At 51.8% G+C, this 15,190-nt stretch overlaps 5 protein-coding genes across 5 annotated transcripts; 1 reads left to right on the forward strand and 4 right to left on the reverse strand.

Annotated features, from left to right (window-relative positions):
- Positions 1 to 5,807: 5,807 nt before the first annotated feature.
- On the forward strand, positions 5,808 to 6,851 carry PV08_09292 (uncharacterized protein; the record flags this gene model as incomplete). The annotated part of the gene is made up of 1 exon (XM_016383611.1): positions 5,808 to 6,851. One exon carries the CDS (start codon positions 5,808 to 5,810, stop codon positions 6,849 to 6,851), a length of 1,044 nt encoding a protein of 347 aa, XP_016232234.1.
- Positions 6,852 to 8,235: 1,384 nt separating this feature from the next.
- PV08_09293 (chitin synthase export chaperone) lies at positions 8,236 to 9,441 on the reverse strand (the record flags this gene model as incomplete). Its single annotated transcript, XM_016383612.1, has 2 exons — positions 8,236 to 8,559; positions 8,623 to 9,441. The coding sequence occupies 2 exons, from the start codon at positions 9,439 to 9,441 to the stop codon at positions 8,236 to 8,238; spliced, it is 1,143 nt and encodes a 380-aa protein (XP_016232235.1).
- A 1,106-nt stretch (positions 9,442 to 10,547) lies between these two features.
- Positions 10,548 to 12,388, reverse strand: PV08_09294 (uncharacterized protein; the record flags this gene model as incomplete). The annotated part of the gene is made up of 2 exons (XM_016383613.1): positions 10,548 to 12,139; positions 12,199 to 12,388. The coding sequence occupies 2 exons, from the start codon at positions 12,386 to 12,388 to the stop codon at positions 10,548 to 10,550; spliced, it is 1,782 nt and encodes a 593-aa protein (XP_016232236.1).
- Positions 12,389 to 12,820: 432 nt separating this feature from the next.
- On the reverse strand, positions 12,821 to 13,483 carry PV08_09295 (uncharacterized protein; the record flags this gene model as incomplete). Its single annotated transcript, XM_016383614.1, has 1 exon — positions 12,821 to 13,483. One exon carries the CDS (start codon positions 13,481 to 13,483, stop codon positions 12,821 to 12,823), a length of 663 nt encoding a protein of 220 aa, XP_016232237.1.
- Positions 13,484 to 14,078: 595 nt separating this feature from the next.
- On the reverse strand, positions 14,079 to 15,053 carry PV08_09296 (uncharacterized protein; the record flags this gene model as incomplete). The annotated part of the gene is made up of 1 exon (XM_016383615.1): positions 14,079 to 15,053. The coding sequence occupies one exon, from the start codon at positions 15,051 to 15,053 to the stop codon at positions 14,079 to 14,081; it is 975 nt and encodes a 324-aa protein (XP_016232238.1).
- Between the last annotated feature and the right edge of the window lie 137 nt (positions 15,054 to 15,190).

Here is a 15,190-nt window from a genome sequence, read left to right on the forward strand (position 1 = left end):
CGCAGACCAAAGCCTCCTCGGTGGACACTCGAATCTTGGAAGCAGTGATATCCTTCTATCGTTACTCCGTATGGCGGGTGCTTTGGTCATGGCAATCCATCCCATCAACATTGGTGGAAATAGCGAGGGCCCGACACAGCACAGATGAGAAACCCAGTGGGCTGGTTTCGTCCAATCTGCAATAGGTTAGCAACTCTAAGGCCGTCTCAAGTTTCCAGAATCCCTAGTCACAGTTTCACTACAGCCAAGGCCTGCGGAAGCCCGGTCAGGTGTCAGCTGAGGAATCCTTGATATTATTTATTGTGTTCATGCACCAGCTGGGGCTATCAACCAGTCCATCAGCCACTAATCACCACCACCCACGAGTGGTGACGCCCCTTGTGGTGGAGGGTAGCCCGGTGAAAAGGCGCGCGCCTGGAGGAGAAACAAGTTGACGGATCAGGCTTGACATGAAGCGGTCATAGCAATCAGGTTACAGGCTCCTGTTGCTGCGAGTGACCGTATGACCACATTTGAGAGCGCCCGTGGATCTGACGGAAAAAGCGTCCATGCTCTGCTCAAGGATCTCGCGAGTCGCGACAACCGAGATTCACCACTCCAGGAAAGGAGGATATGCCCCGTCTGTCATCCCTTGGAATAATTCGGTCTACGCCTGCAACTTCGTCAGTGGCGGCGACGAATAAGACGAGTACTCCGTACCGTCAATGCGATCGTGTTCAGCCACTACCGAGGACTTTGCACTGTAAGGTTTACGGACGTGTCAGCGATATTCAACGGAGCTATCACGGAGAACAATAATGTTGTTGCTTTTTCCTCATCCGTGCACGCAATGGATGATAAGTGACGGCTGCTGAATCCGTATACCTCAGAGAAGATACAATAGTCGGAGGGTCAAGTTTTAGCTTTGGTCCGATGATCACGAAAGTGGTGGACAGGGCCAAACGCCAGAACAAAGAAAAGACCAGAACACCATCAGGTCGTTCTCCGTAATCGTAGCCAGAAAGAGACATTCGGGTCGTGGCGTAACCAACAACCACTGATCGGAAGAGATTTGTCTCGCAAGCATCCACCGCCCGCCTGCGCCTTGGACGCGTGTTGTGCACAGAACAGGAGGAGACTCCGGCTTTTCACAGCAAATAGCACTCGTACCAGAGGCGAACTGAAATAAGAAGCCGTACCTCGTACAGAGTACAGCGCAATGAAATACGAGTCTTCGCTCCGTTCTCGCAAACAGTGCGTCGTGTTCTGCGAATCAAAAGAAGGGTGTGTGACTTGTTCATAGCTTCGAGTTCGCTAGGTCTGATCATCCAACCATCCATGTATCGTGATTCATCCTACAGGCCTCGCCGAAATGAGTTGCTGCCTTTGAGTGCTCGTAGTGCAAGTCTAACACAAACTCGTTCGCGTCGTGTGCCGAATCAGAGGGGCTGATCGGTCGAGAGCTGCATGCGGCAGGCGAGAGTTTTGGCCTGGCTTTGTAAAACAAGAGGTGCCGACGGGGCAGACGAGATGCCACCGTCAACCACCAGCCCGTTCAGGTCAAGTGCTGTTTCGTGATCATGATTGTCATGCAGCATTCGTCCTCACCACTGAGCACGAGGACAGCCACAAATCTCCATCCTTTCGAGAAGTCGTCGTACTCCGTCGTACTCCGTACCCTCCGAGTTTCTCTCTGGTCGGGATCATCATGACCCGTGGAGTAGCTGAGCAGCTGGGCTTTGCTTGACCAGCGACCAAGATGGACCCCGGCAGCGGATGAGCACAAACGCGTTGAATGAGGCCGACGGTGCTCTCAACCTGATAACTCGTTGTTACCTTGTTCGTCTGTCACGTAGGTGTGGAATGATGGAGCTTGGTGCGCCTGTTCCTCTCGTCTCACTTCGACAGTTCTGCTGATGACTTTGGGGCTTCGCTTACCGGCTCCGTTGGTGTGCTGCACCTTGACCTGCACTGCGACACCACGGACACTGGCGGCATGCAAAATTTGCCTCTGGAGCACTCACCACTTTCACCACATGGCCTACGGTCTCTTATCCCCTGTCGCCGACAGCATCAAGCGACAGATGTACGGCTTCCGAGTGTTCAAATTACAGCCGCCTGGATCTGATGCTGCCGCGGCAACACCAGGATGGAGTAATACCCCCTCAACATCCCTACATTGACTCGTACAAGTCCGGACTATGCTGCATATCACTGTCATTATTTCAACTGACACGGTCAGTCTGAGGTAGAGAAATCGAGGACGACCCCACCGTCAACACCCTGTTCCATTCTGCCTCTCAACCTCTTGCTTCCTGGCGCCTCGTCAGCCGGTCTGGTCTTGGAGATGGCATCCCACCAAAGACCTTGTCCGTTGCCTTGATTGTTACTATCCCTGTTTGGTGCGAGGTTCGACACGTTCAGCTGCGACCAGGCTCTGCGCTTGTGCGATGATAGCTCCCCATCCAGTTGCGGACAAATTCCAACGCCCACTCCTATAACGCCGACTTGCATATGATCGTCTCCCGGCTAAGTTGCTTCGCCTCCTGTAGGTCTCCTAACAGGCATCAGCACCAGCTACCACTGTGCAAGCAACCTTGGATTGCGGAAACGTTCCTCAGGCGGTTACGACGAAAACTAATGATGCGACTCACCCCTGAGAACGTCTATGTTTGCAAATTTCGGCCCACAGACTGTACACATGACGCTACATCGCATCAGAAGCCAATGGACACCGGAGACTTCCCAATACGGTTTGCACGATTGTAACATGATTTCTAAGGCATCATTTTCATGCCCTCAATGAAGCCTTTTCCGACAATATCCCCTTGGTTCAAACAGCGCTACAGTGCTTGTCCTTGCAACATCACAGTCTCTAAAATTCAATCTAATCACTTAGTGACTCCGTCCTTTGACGAGCAGCTCGCCAGACTGCAAAACCACGCCCTACTTCTCCGCCCCTCGATCGGTCATACTTTTGGGACTTGTCTGCTTACCTGTATTTGCCGAAGTGCTGTTTCCACAAGGGAACTCCCGTTCATAAACCTTCTCATCGTTGTGCAAGTTGATGTCGCCGTCAGATGGCCTGCTTTGACCTATGTTTCGATGCGTCTGTTTGGTTCGACGGGCTTGCGAATTACTTTCGTGACAATTGAGCACGTCACAATTCAGGTATGGGTATGGACATTGGTACCGCTGGGGCTAGATGTCGACCACCTTTACAACCGGACATAATGACACGGGCCTCTGAATCCATTATTGAGTCAAGGTCCAGCAGGACGCTCCGGCCGTTGTCCTTCTTGTCAGATGCAAAGTCTCGATCCTGACAAGCCTTGCTAGTCCAACCGGGGTCATCATCTATCTTCGTCGTTCTGAATTCATATAACGATGGGTCTAGTTGTTTGACATAAGCGAGCACCACTGTCAAGAGCCAATAGAGTCGCTAGTTTTGTCAACATCGCCCTTGAAATAGCAGGCGGCGCCTAGGCCTTGACAATCGAAGTACCAATTGTTGTTATAGGTGCACTTTGGGGCCTCTCAGTCGATTGACTCGGACAGGTTCTCATTAGCTTCGATTGCCACGGATTGGGCTTTAAGCGAGGCCAGGAGGTGGTACGTGCGAGTCCGGCTGCCCTGCGCCCGAGTTGATAGGGACTTTTATTAGTCCCTAGTATCGGCTGACTGGCCCGACTGACTCCCCGGGTATCCCGATGCAATCACGATTCAAAGGAAAAGTCTTTTCAAGCGAGCCACTTTTGGACTGCGCCTTTGCCACGAATATTGCCAAGTTGACTGCAAGCAGGGATTTCCACACACGCTGACGAATGCGGAAGGCCGTGAGACAATTCCTGTCTGAAACATCTGCAGCACCGCCGACGGGCTCCCCTTTAAAAAAAACGCTCGCCGGCCATGCATTGCTAACAGTTACCTGGAAGAGCGGAAAGCTCATCGAGATCCAAGCAACTAACATACCGCCAACACCAGAGGAAGCGATGCCCATCCCTTCACCACGTGCAGCATCGCATGCTCAAGCGAACCCCCGGCAGATGCACCTTGGATCCGACTAGAGAAGAGACATCTTTAGTTGCCCCGCACTGCACTATCGCATCGAAGCTGCAACCGATCAGTGATCATTAAACACCATCGACTGGAGACTGCTAGTATAGGGGTCATACATTTTACGTTGCGGCTGTCGCGCGGAATCTCTCGGATATAAGATTGCGTTCTGGCATCTAATGGTCTCATGTTAGTGGATTCTTTTGCAACAATATCTATGCGAGCAGCATGTGAGGGCGCCAAATCGGTTGATTGCAAATTCAAAATGTTCGACACCCGACGACAATCTCTTCCTAGGGTCTGTGTCCCTTTCATGTAGACGGAGGCACCAACGCACCAATGCACATTGTCACCGGATCAAGAGGCAATTCGGCTCGATCATGTCGTCCACTCCTACCTGACCAGCAACACCCTCCCCCATCTCAACAAGTCCACCCAACCATCAGAAGGCCGGCCGGCTGTCTATCGATTTTCGCGGGCACGCTGATTTCTACCTCGCTTGTCAATCAGATAATGGTCAGCATACTGTACCCTAGTGGTCGACTTGCCGACACTGCGCCTTGCTGTCATTAGAACCTGACATTGTTGTCCCTAGTAGGTGCTCATATCTCGAGCAGTGCCACTTTGCTGTCGCAGACAATGTCCGAAAAGGTTTCACACCAGAGCTTCCATCCGGCTTGTCGGAGCGAGATCCCAGTTGGTTCCGCGGATGCCCATCGTCTTACGCTGACTCCTTAGGGATTCGAATACTAGCAAGCCCCTATGGCCCAGCTTTCTTTCACCCAAAGGGCGTCAGTCGACTTGTCGGTGGAAATTCCTTTCAGTTGTGAAAGCCCTTGTATTTCATGCTTTCAGACTATTGCCAAGAGCTTCAACAGACTCGAAATTTCGAACGTGGGAGACAGCAGGGCTTCTGAGCCCAAGCTTGCGTTTCGCTGTCGTGTATTGACGCGCGGCTATCCTTATTCTATATCGTACCTGCCATGTCGGCCGTTGTTTTCTACTCGGAAACCTGGTATGGCGCATGTGGATGTTTCACCCTCTCACAGGGGATAGACAAACAGCCCACACACAGAACACGACAGCACACTGGTCACTTGCATTGGACTTTGACAGTATACCCAAGCTTGTACATGTCGGCCGCATCCTGTGCGTCGATGTTGCTACCGGGGCTGACCAGACCAAGGTATGTTTCTCATATCAATTCAATTGGTAGGTAGGTCTCGATGGCCCAAGACGTCCTCGGACGATCTTATCGTCTGTCTACGATACCTGACGGTGAGAGTGAACCGTAGAGTCATTCTGCGTGAATTTTCGCAAGGACGCTCAATCATCCTCCCGGATCTACTCGTCCAAGCAAGGGTGTTCATGCGGAGGTTCTCGAATGGGACAATTTCCGTGGCCTGCTGCAAGTCGAGGAAGTTGTTCTACAACTCTTTCAGGCAGGTATTCTACCCTCGATCCGGCAAAGTAAGCCGCCCAGGTTTCATCAATTGTCCCGAATTGCTGAGGTGTGTGGGCGTGTGTACGAGTGCCAGTAAAACATCTCTGACCATGTATGTCGTCATGTTACCGTCATGTAAAGAAGTATTTCGATTGTATTTACCCCGGACTGCTGCCAAAAGTGATTGTTTGAGCGAACACCGAACGTAACAACCACTATTAACTACCTCGCCAAAACAAGCAGCTAGGGCATCATCGTGTGGCAGAGCACAATCTACAGGTTCGTCGTACATACAGAAAAGAAAGACAAAACCAAGCCAAACTTTGTCATGGCAACGACGAAACCGAGCATCACCATCGACCTGTCGCGCAAGCAACGTCCGACACGAGACCATGATGCTCCTGACTCTACCACCACGGCGGCAGTGAGGGAACACCTCCCTGCGGCCAAAGCCACAAAGTCGCATCCGGGGATCAAATCTTCCCCGGACGACAAGAACAAAAACAACAACAGTGCCAGCCTCTTCTTCGTCGGCACGGCCACTACGATCCTCGAATGGCGCGGCGTCCGGCTCATGACAGATCCCAACTTCCTGCACCAGGGAGACCACGTCCACCTGGGCCCTGGCGTCCGCGGCACCCGTAGGACCAATCCGGCCGTGGACCTCGACGACCTGCCCAACATCGACCTCGTGCTGCTCTCGCACTACCACGCCGACCACTTCGACCAGGACGTCGAGGCTTCCCTCCGACGCGACCTGCCCATCATAACGACACCGCATGCCCACCACCACCTCAGCACCAAGGGCCCCCACGAGTCTTTCACGGCCGTCCACGCTCTCGACGCTTGGGAAGACATGTATGTCGACCTTGCTGCTGGCGGCGGCGGCGAGGTCCAGCCGTCACAATCGCACTCACCATCGCCAGCTCCTTCTTCGTGTCCCAGAATCCACGTCACAGGCATGCCAGGTAAACACGTCGGGGACGGCCTCCTCGCCAAAGCCAACGACATTCTCGGAGCCGTGCCGCCTACAAACGGCTGGATGCTCGAACTGGGCTATTCGTCGTCGTCTTCTGCTGCTGCTGCTGCTGCGTCTTCTGACGGTGCAAAAGACACCGACACGTCCAACTTTGAATGTGGTTACCGAATCTACATCTCAGGCGACACCCTGTACGTCAGCGACCTCGAAAAGATCCCCGAGCTCTACACGCACGCCGGGCGACCGATCGACCTGATGCTGATCCACCTCGGCGGCACCACCATTCCGGGCCCTCACATGCCGTTGCTCATGGTGACGATGGACGCGAAGCAGGGCGTGCAACTCGTCAAGTTGGTCCAACCGGACTTGACCATACCTATTCATTATGAGTAAGTCCATGATAATCCAATCTGATGGTTGATAAAGCACACACGTCACCGCCTGAAGAGCCCCCCCCCCCCCCCCCCCCCCCCCCCCCCCCCCCCCCCCCCCCGGCCCCCAAAAAGGGGGTTGGAGGTTTGACGTTTTCTGGTGACATTGTGCCAATAACAAAAATCAAACAGTGACTACGACGTCTTCTTGTCCCCTCTTGACGATTTCAAGGCCGAAATCAACAAGGCAGGCCTAGGCGATCAAGTCGTCTACCTTGACCGTGGGGACCGGTTCGATTTTCGCGTTCGATAAATACCGCGGCCAACGTCGACCGAGGGGCTCGAGGAGGGGTATGGTGACATGAGCGATCTGAGCGGGTGTAGGTGTGTATGAACGACAAGGAGGACAAGAGCGAATGTAGGCGTGCGTGATGAGTACCAGGAGCGAAAAAGGGGGCGCTGGTGTTTGGGAGGGGGGGGCGCGGATGAACGGGCAAGGGACAGGGCGAGAGCACCGTACCACTTATTGTTTGACCTTCAACCACGGGCTCTGAGTCAAGAACAAGAAAGAGAAAGGAAGAGGGAAAGACGGGAAGGAATGAAGGGAAGGAAAGAAAAAAAAGTGACGCCGATGTCAAATGACCGTCGACGGTTTTGATTACCCTGGGCGTAGAGAGCCAGCCTTCAGTCCTCGGCCTCCTCAGGAACCTACCCACCCTAACCAGTACCTACGTTCCTAGACCAATGACTAGATGAACCTTGGCCGTCGGCCACCTACATACCTACCCAGGTACAACACATTGAACAGGCAGAGACTGATTGCCGAGATGGAAAGGGAGGGGCAACCGGAACCCGTGTCGACTAACTAGGTTCCCATGATTACTTACCTTTAACCTTACCTAGGCACCTAAGGGAAGACGGTACAACCTTATGACCACCCGTGATTCAAAATCCATAAATCCGTAGGTAGTCAACCGGGAAGAAACACATGAGGCGTTTTGAGATGAGCGCAAAGCTTACCTGGTAGGTATTGAATCAGAAAGAATCTCATTCCGAATGTGTAAACCCCGTATTGAAACATCTATACCTAACTAATAATGCTATGCTGTGCTTATGCTATGCTTCGCTAAAAACAAAAACAGATACTGTCACAACATACCCTTCTTTGAGCATACCTAGATGTGCAGTGACGACAATTAATTCCACACACACAACTGGCTTATTAGAGCTCTGAGAATCATCAAGCCTCAGAGATTCCTCTCGCTCAAATCATCAAAAACTCCATCCGCGTAAGCCTGATGTTGATACACATGGTCTTTCTGGGCGACTGCAGATGGCTCGACGGTCCAAGAGTGTTTTTGTTTCTGGTACATTCCATCAACCCCGGACTGCTCCGACATTAGCATCTAATAAGCATATTCCCCGTCTCGAGCTCTCATCGCATCATAATCTTCATAATTCCCCAGTTGCTTCCGAATATCGCCATAACTGTGTCTAGCTTCAATCAAATTTCCATACCCCGAGTTTCGAGTCGAAGGAAACTGTGTTGGGTGCTGAGGCGGATATTCCATGCTGGGGGAATCGTAAACACTTTCTCGACCAAAGCCATAGACGCTTGTTCGGAAGTCTTCACTTGCACTGGGCTCCAGTAGTCCTTCCTTGACGTCCCAATTGCCTTGCTTGGTGCCGACACTGAATTCGAGATCTTCTTTGGTAATGCTGTCCCAGTACTATTGAAACACGAACAGTTAGCAACCAGAGTCACACAAACCAACTCACAAAAAATTACTGACCTTGTACACCATCATGACACCCAACAAGTTGCAGACAGTGGCAAAGAACAATCCGTCAAGATAGTGACTAACTCCTTCACAGATCTTTTTGCCGAATACATACAGAATGACCTGCCCAATGATGAAGAAGAATGCGCCAAATGCCAAATCTCCCAATGGCCACCTATCTTGCAAGGTATTTGCGACCAGAATGATTTGCATGACGAAATAAACCGCCAGACAGATAGCGTTGATGATGTACAGAACAATGAATAGGCCGGTGGTGTTTGTGGGTGAAAGACCTGCCCATCCCTTGAACGTAAGGAGACTGACGGCAAAGCTGATGATGAACATGATCAGACTCCCTAGCCGCAACAGCCACACCGAAAGTGTGGTTCCGTCTTCGTACAGTTGAAACCCGACGAATCCATTGATCAAAAGACTCGTGCAGAGCGCACTGGCTAGGCCATTCTGTACCGCCACGAACCAGGGGAATGCACTTTGATTCGTCGCTTCAATCACACCTGCGTCCAAGACCAAGCTGACGATTGTCAACAGACTGTAGATGTAGAAGAAGGTCAGAATTTCTTTGCGGCCCACGGCGGTAAATTTCGAGCGAACGTGGAAGATCATGATGGCAGTCATGGACAATGCGGCTATGTGTGCAAAGTCGGTGGCAGCCTGGAAGATGATGGTGTTGCCTAATTCTATCGATCGAGCACTGCATTCTGGTAATAATGCTGGGTTATGAGCGGCTGTGAAATCGGTGGGTGGTCCGAGAAGGTAGCACAATGGCAGAGGCGATTGCTCGCATACCGTGTCGAAAGCGCCGAAGCCCATGGTGGGCCGCCTCCCCTTGACGCGACGTTGGCTAAAGATGTGGAAGACAAGATCGGAGACACAGAGAGGGCGTGTATTTAAAGACGAAGGATGATTCGAAAAGGGCCGGCGACGGTACGTAAGGCGTGGAAGGGCGCGAGGAGGCTGAGCAGAGGGGAAAGTCGCTGGAACTCTAGGGGTGTGGCAGGATTGAGGAGGACAGAACGAATAACTGCAGGTGAGGTGTGGTGGAAAGAATGGCGATGCTCTGTATGCGGTTGTGAGGCGATCGAGGAGTAACGAGTGTCAAGACAGAGAAAGTCGAAAGAATGGGTGTGGTTGTTGGTGAGGAAACGAGGCATTGCCAGGGATTGAAGATCTTTCTGGGTGTCTCAGTGTCTCACACACTGCGGCGCAGGGCCACAACACGCGCCATTCCTTTTACAGTTAGTCTCTTCTTCGTTGCCATCTCAATCGTTGTTACCTAATTAGGCTTAGCTCTCCATTGAAGGTACTATAGTATGTACAGGTCTAAATAAAACACATGCATTTCTTAATGTTCTAAGGCACTCTATACAACACCATAAACCCTCCCCTGGCATTGGCAGTATCTCCGCTCCTTGCGAGATGGAAAACCCAATATACAGTCAACGTCGGCTGGTGTGAGTTAGACCCAACCAGAACGTCTGAGAGTGAAGCCGTCTCTCAGTCGTTCAAGCATTGACTCCTACGTCGTAGAAAGAGATGCTAAAATCGACCCCTGCCGTCTGTGTGCACCGCCAATTGTCATCCGATCGATAGTCGTGTTGGGGGCCAAATAGCGGGAGGGTAATCCCACTGTAGGCCGGAAACCGGTAATGCAGTTGGGGTAGTTCGATGTCAAGAATTTTAAGTCCTCCCAAAGAATCGCTCATCCCCTGAAATATCAACACTACCAGTGACAAGACACACTGTGCGTACTCGGGTGCGCACATTACACACAACGTCGGGAGTATGTACTATTTTCTCTGGGGAATCATTGCAAGCAACCCACATGAAACCAAATCTGTCAAACCTCAGACACACCAGAGCGCCTCGCTATCCTAGTTCTTTTTTCATAATCGTCATGCTACTTCTCCTAGCATCACCTATGCAGCAATACCAAATTCTTGCATATCAGTAGCGAGCTTCTTCTTGAAGTTGGCCAGTTGTGTAAGGAGCGCGTGGGCATCGGCCTCAATCTCGGCCCTCTCGTCTTCCCAGTCAGACTCGGTGTCAATCTCATCACTTGAAGCGGTGTCGTCTTCATAGATCATATCGGGTGTTGGCACTCTAGATCTCTCGCCAGAAGATTCAACCTCCTTGTTGATCACTATCGGGTTCCTCAGCTCGTCGAGCACAAGCGAGAGATGGATACTCATGGCCTCCTTCTCCTCCTCCAGCTGACGGACTTTGGATTCCGAGATTGCGACCTTTTCTTCCATGATCTGCAGCATGTTCTCGTACTTGGTCGTGAGTTCACGGATCTTCTCCGACTGAGCATCTGCGCTTTCCTGCACCGCCTTCATCACAGAGGTACTACCATTCTGTTGTTGCTGACTAAGGGTCCACCGCAGAGTTCGAATTGTCTCTTGCATCTCCGAGATTTGGGCGTCTTTCTCCGCCGAGGAAACATGGTCCTGGTTAACAATGGCTTTGGTACGGATGTGCTTGGCCTGGTCGGCATATCGTAGAGTCGAAAGGGTCTCGTCGTAGTCGGACGGCGCAATGCACGCAATCATGGCAGTTTTGGAGTTGCCGCCCAGTGAATCCTTCAACAACCACGTCAAAATGGAATCGCGATAAGGCACAACGTCACGATTCGTCCTCTTGTTATTGTGCATTCGAGCATGTTTGGGATCAGCCAACGCAGCAATAACTCTTCCAAGTGTAGTCAAAGATTTGTTGATATTTCCACCTTCTCGCAGCCGCTGTCCCGTAGCTTCCGTTGCTTTTGCACGTTCGGATCCTGCCAGATCAACCAGACGAATGCGCGCCAGCCTTTCAGTGGTTTCGTCGTTGTGATAGTCGTGGTGGATCTGTTTGAGCATGATTGTGAAGACAGCGTGGGACCGTGACGAGGTGTCGTTCATCTTCGTCGACGCAGTTGTCCTTGAACTGTCACCCATGCGCATGTATTTCAGAATCTCGGTGTAGTTCTTGACCTGAAGTTCCGTCAGGTCCTTCACGTAGGGTCCCTCAGTGGGTGACTCTCGGATTTTGAGATATTGAGGTGGATCAGTCCGAGGCTGGAAAAGATCTCTGACATGTTCGTTGTATACCTCGAAATATGACACGCGCACACTGTAGCTAATATGGGGGCTTTCGTTCGACTCTATCCGTTGAAATAAGTCCTCACAGGTACGCGGGATCAAGCCTGGTTGATCTGGAGTACCCATCATGGTGTAACTCTTCCCGGAACCAGTCTGACCGTAGGCGAAAATGCAAGTATGGTAACCTTCGAAGTTGTGGTCCAGAAACTCTTCGCCCAAAGAGTTGTAGACATCCTCTTGTGTAGCGTAGTGTTTATCACTGGTGTTATGTGACCAGAATGATCGGTCGAAAGTAAAGTTCTTCTCTTCGAGGATTTTTCGAGTCTGAGCGCGGGCATTCGCAGGGTCGGTCGATGGGGGTACGAGAAGCTTGGTTGATTGAGTGTTCGGGTTCATCTCTATCAGACACTGAGCGCCTCTGTCGATTTCTGCACGTAGATCAGTATATTGTGTGGTGTTTTGTGCTTGAAAATGTGCTGCCACTCACCGCGAGGCAGAAATCCTCTGACTCTGACCACGACCTTTACATTCCCACCTGGGTTCATGCTGCTACTGACCGGTGTCATGGGGACGCTCACCGGGGTTTTCGATCTGAGAGATGGACTCGAGGCGGTCGAAGGGGTGGGCGTCTGCGGCCTGGCGTTGTTGATTGCACGTCCCGGACCTGGCGGCGCCATGGCGACAGCTTCTTCCAAAAGTTGAACACACTCGTCTATAGCAGCACGATATCGGATCTGTAATGAGACGTACATACAATCCCAAGGCTGCGGGAACAATGAGGTGTCGGGCACAGTTACGGGGTCGTCCACGCACAGACTTGGTTTGGTGAAGCCTGAAGCGAGATGAAAAAGTTGCAGTTTGGGGTTAGAAGTAAACAATGACATCACCCGCTGTCATTGGTCAGACACCACATACTCGTACTCGTATTCTTGACATACAGATCAGATACGCCGTACTGGGTGTCTCCTTCACGGCTTCTACTATCTACAATACCTGGCAGGTAGAAGGAGACCAAGTTCTCTCGCCCTCACGTTCAAAGCTACAGGGAGTGTGAATTTCTCCCATTGCTACAAGCTGTTGTGAAATGACCGAAAGACCGCCCCGGAATCCTATTCACCCAGCTCTTCGACGTTTCTCTTTGTCCCTCGGGTGCTCTTCTCTCCCCTCAAAGCCGCCAGGATGCCATCGTGTACTGGAAGATCATCATTGCCGCCATTAGGCTCCTTGACGTCGTCCTCAGCATCAGCTTCGTCCGATGTAGCACTGCCGTCGTCACCACCAGTTATCGCGATTGCTTCTTCCCTCCTCTCACTGAGAACGCCCAGGCCCAAATTCATTTCGATATAATGCTCTTCGCTGTCGCTGACGTTGTCGATTCTCCTTTCCAAGGCATCATCGGCATTTTGGAGCGCCAAGTTTGCGTTTTGAATTTGGGGGAGAAATGCTTGTAATCGTGATCGGATATCGTCACTTGGTTGGACTGACACACGGCCGTCAGGAACAGCAGAGGTCCCTAGAGTTTCCTCGTCCTCTTCATCATCGCTGTCTTCCTCTGATGTAGTATCATCCTCAGAAGAGCCAGACGATGAAGTCTCGTTTGATTCGCTGGTGTCCACACTGGTGTCAAGCGGAGAACTTGGACTGAGTCGTGGCGTATTCAAATCTGCAGCTGAGGGCGGGGATGACGATGGCGCTTCTCGATAACCTGCACTGATTTGCCCTCCATTTTCAATTGGGCGGTCGTCGGCATGGTCTGACTGAGGCGTAGACATTGTGAGACCGGCTTGTTGGGCTGTTAAACGTTGGTGCTCTACCTTTCCACATCGGCCCTCAGCTTGCGAACGGATGGCAGAAGGCAAATATCGAGAGACCGCGGAAGGAAGACATGAATGGCTGAAATCAGGATTGAAGATTCTACAGTCAACTCTCGACCATGTATGGTTACCTGGTACCTGGTCTTAAGGCAAAGAAAACCCAATGCATCTGTACCTAAGACAGAATACAGTACTCGTAATTCCCAAAATCCGTACGCCGCCGTATTGACAAAGCCTTGTCAGATCTAACCCCATCCGGTGTAGCAAAAAAAGCCTGAATACAACCACATCAATATCACCCATCAATATCCTCAATCAGTCCCAATTTCACTCCTCCGCATCAATATCACCCATATCAGTACCAATTTCGCTCGTCCTCCTCATCAATTTCCCACATTCGTCACTCAACAATCCCAAGTTCACTCGTATTCACCATCTGTCGTACTTTGTTCCTGCATTCCTGTCCCCCGTAATTCCACACTCACACCGCTTGAACCCCCAAATCTCCTCCACATTCCTTTTGCGGCAATGGCATCGAACCGCCCTTGATGTCTCATGACCACTTGCGCACGTCTCTGAAGGCCTTCAGCACCCGTGTCTTTTCCAGACTTTTTGGTGCGGCGTCGAATCCTCTCTGTCTGATTTCCGGCGGAGCGTCATTGTCGATAAGCTCGTCCTCATTGTCGTCGAAGCAAATGCCCTGCGTTCCTTCTTTGCATACTGGATACAAAGTCTTTGTCGTCATGTCGCAGTACAATTCTTCGGGTTCGCTCACGAAGCTGGGTCCTTTGGCCATGACGCTGTTGCACAGGCGTACGGCGCTCGAAAGTGGCCTTGAACTCTTGACCAAGATTCCGTCGAATGGCGAAGCGTCCTCAATTCCACGTTGTTGATTACCGGCACCGGCGCCCTTGTCGGAAGGGGCCCAGGTCATAAACGGTGCCTTACACAGGTCTGTCGGGTCTCTGACCACGTTGTTGTCGTCGTTGTCGTTGTTGTCGTTGCCGGCCAAGTTGAATCGGATTGGATGGTTTGCGTCGATCCAGGTGCAAGATGGCGCCTGTGTGTGTTGATCTTCGGGGAGCACGAATCGAGATGACTCGTAATATTCGGCGCCGCACACCCTGCCCAGGTCTCCTGCGAGCGTCATCACAGTGTCGTCCTTCTGGATGCTGACACCAGCAAGACACACTGGAGACGCGCCGCGGTTCTTGACGGAGATCCACTGCGGCAAGGTGTCGTTCCAATGGTGGAACACGGCTTTGTCGTCACTCGTGATTGGCACGAGTACCTCCTCGATATCTTTGTTCGTGGTTGGCTCTCCGCCGTTCCAGGTCAGAGCGATTGCAGAGTCTTCGCCCCAAGACATAAACCCATTCACAAGTGCCAATGTGACACCAGTGTGCTGGACATCTTTTTCCGTCAAACTGCGTTCGTTGCTCTTGTGCTCGAGCGATAGAATGCCGTAGATGCTAGCGGCCAAGGCCCCCATGAAAAGGGGATAACCGATTACAAGGACTGCACCCATTTTGCTTGTTGATGAAGCTCGTTGGAAGGGAAGAAGGTCGTCGGAAGCCAGGAAGGTCGTTGGAAGCCAGGAAGGTCGTTGGAAGCCAGGAAGGTCGTTGGAAGCCAGGAAGGTCGTTGGAAGCCAGGAAGGTCGTT

This window comes from Exophiala spinifera (assembly GCF_000836115.1).
Source record: "Exophiala spinifera strain CBS 89968 unplaced genomic scaffold supercont1.7, whole genome shotgun sequence".
Classification (NCBI taxonomy): Eukaryota; Fungi; Ascomycota; class Eurotiomycetes; order Chaetothyriales; family Herpotrichiellaceae; genus Exophiala; species Exophiala spinifera.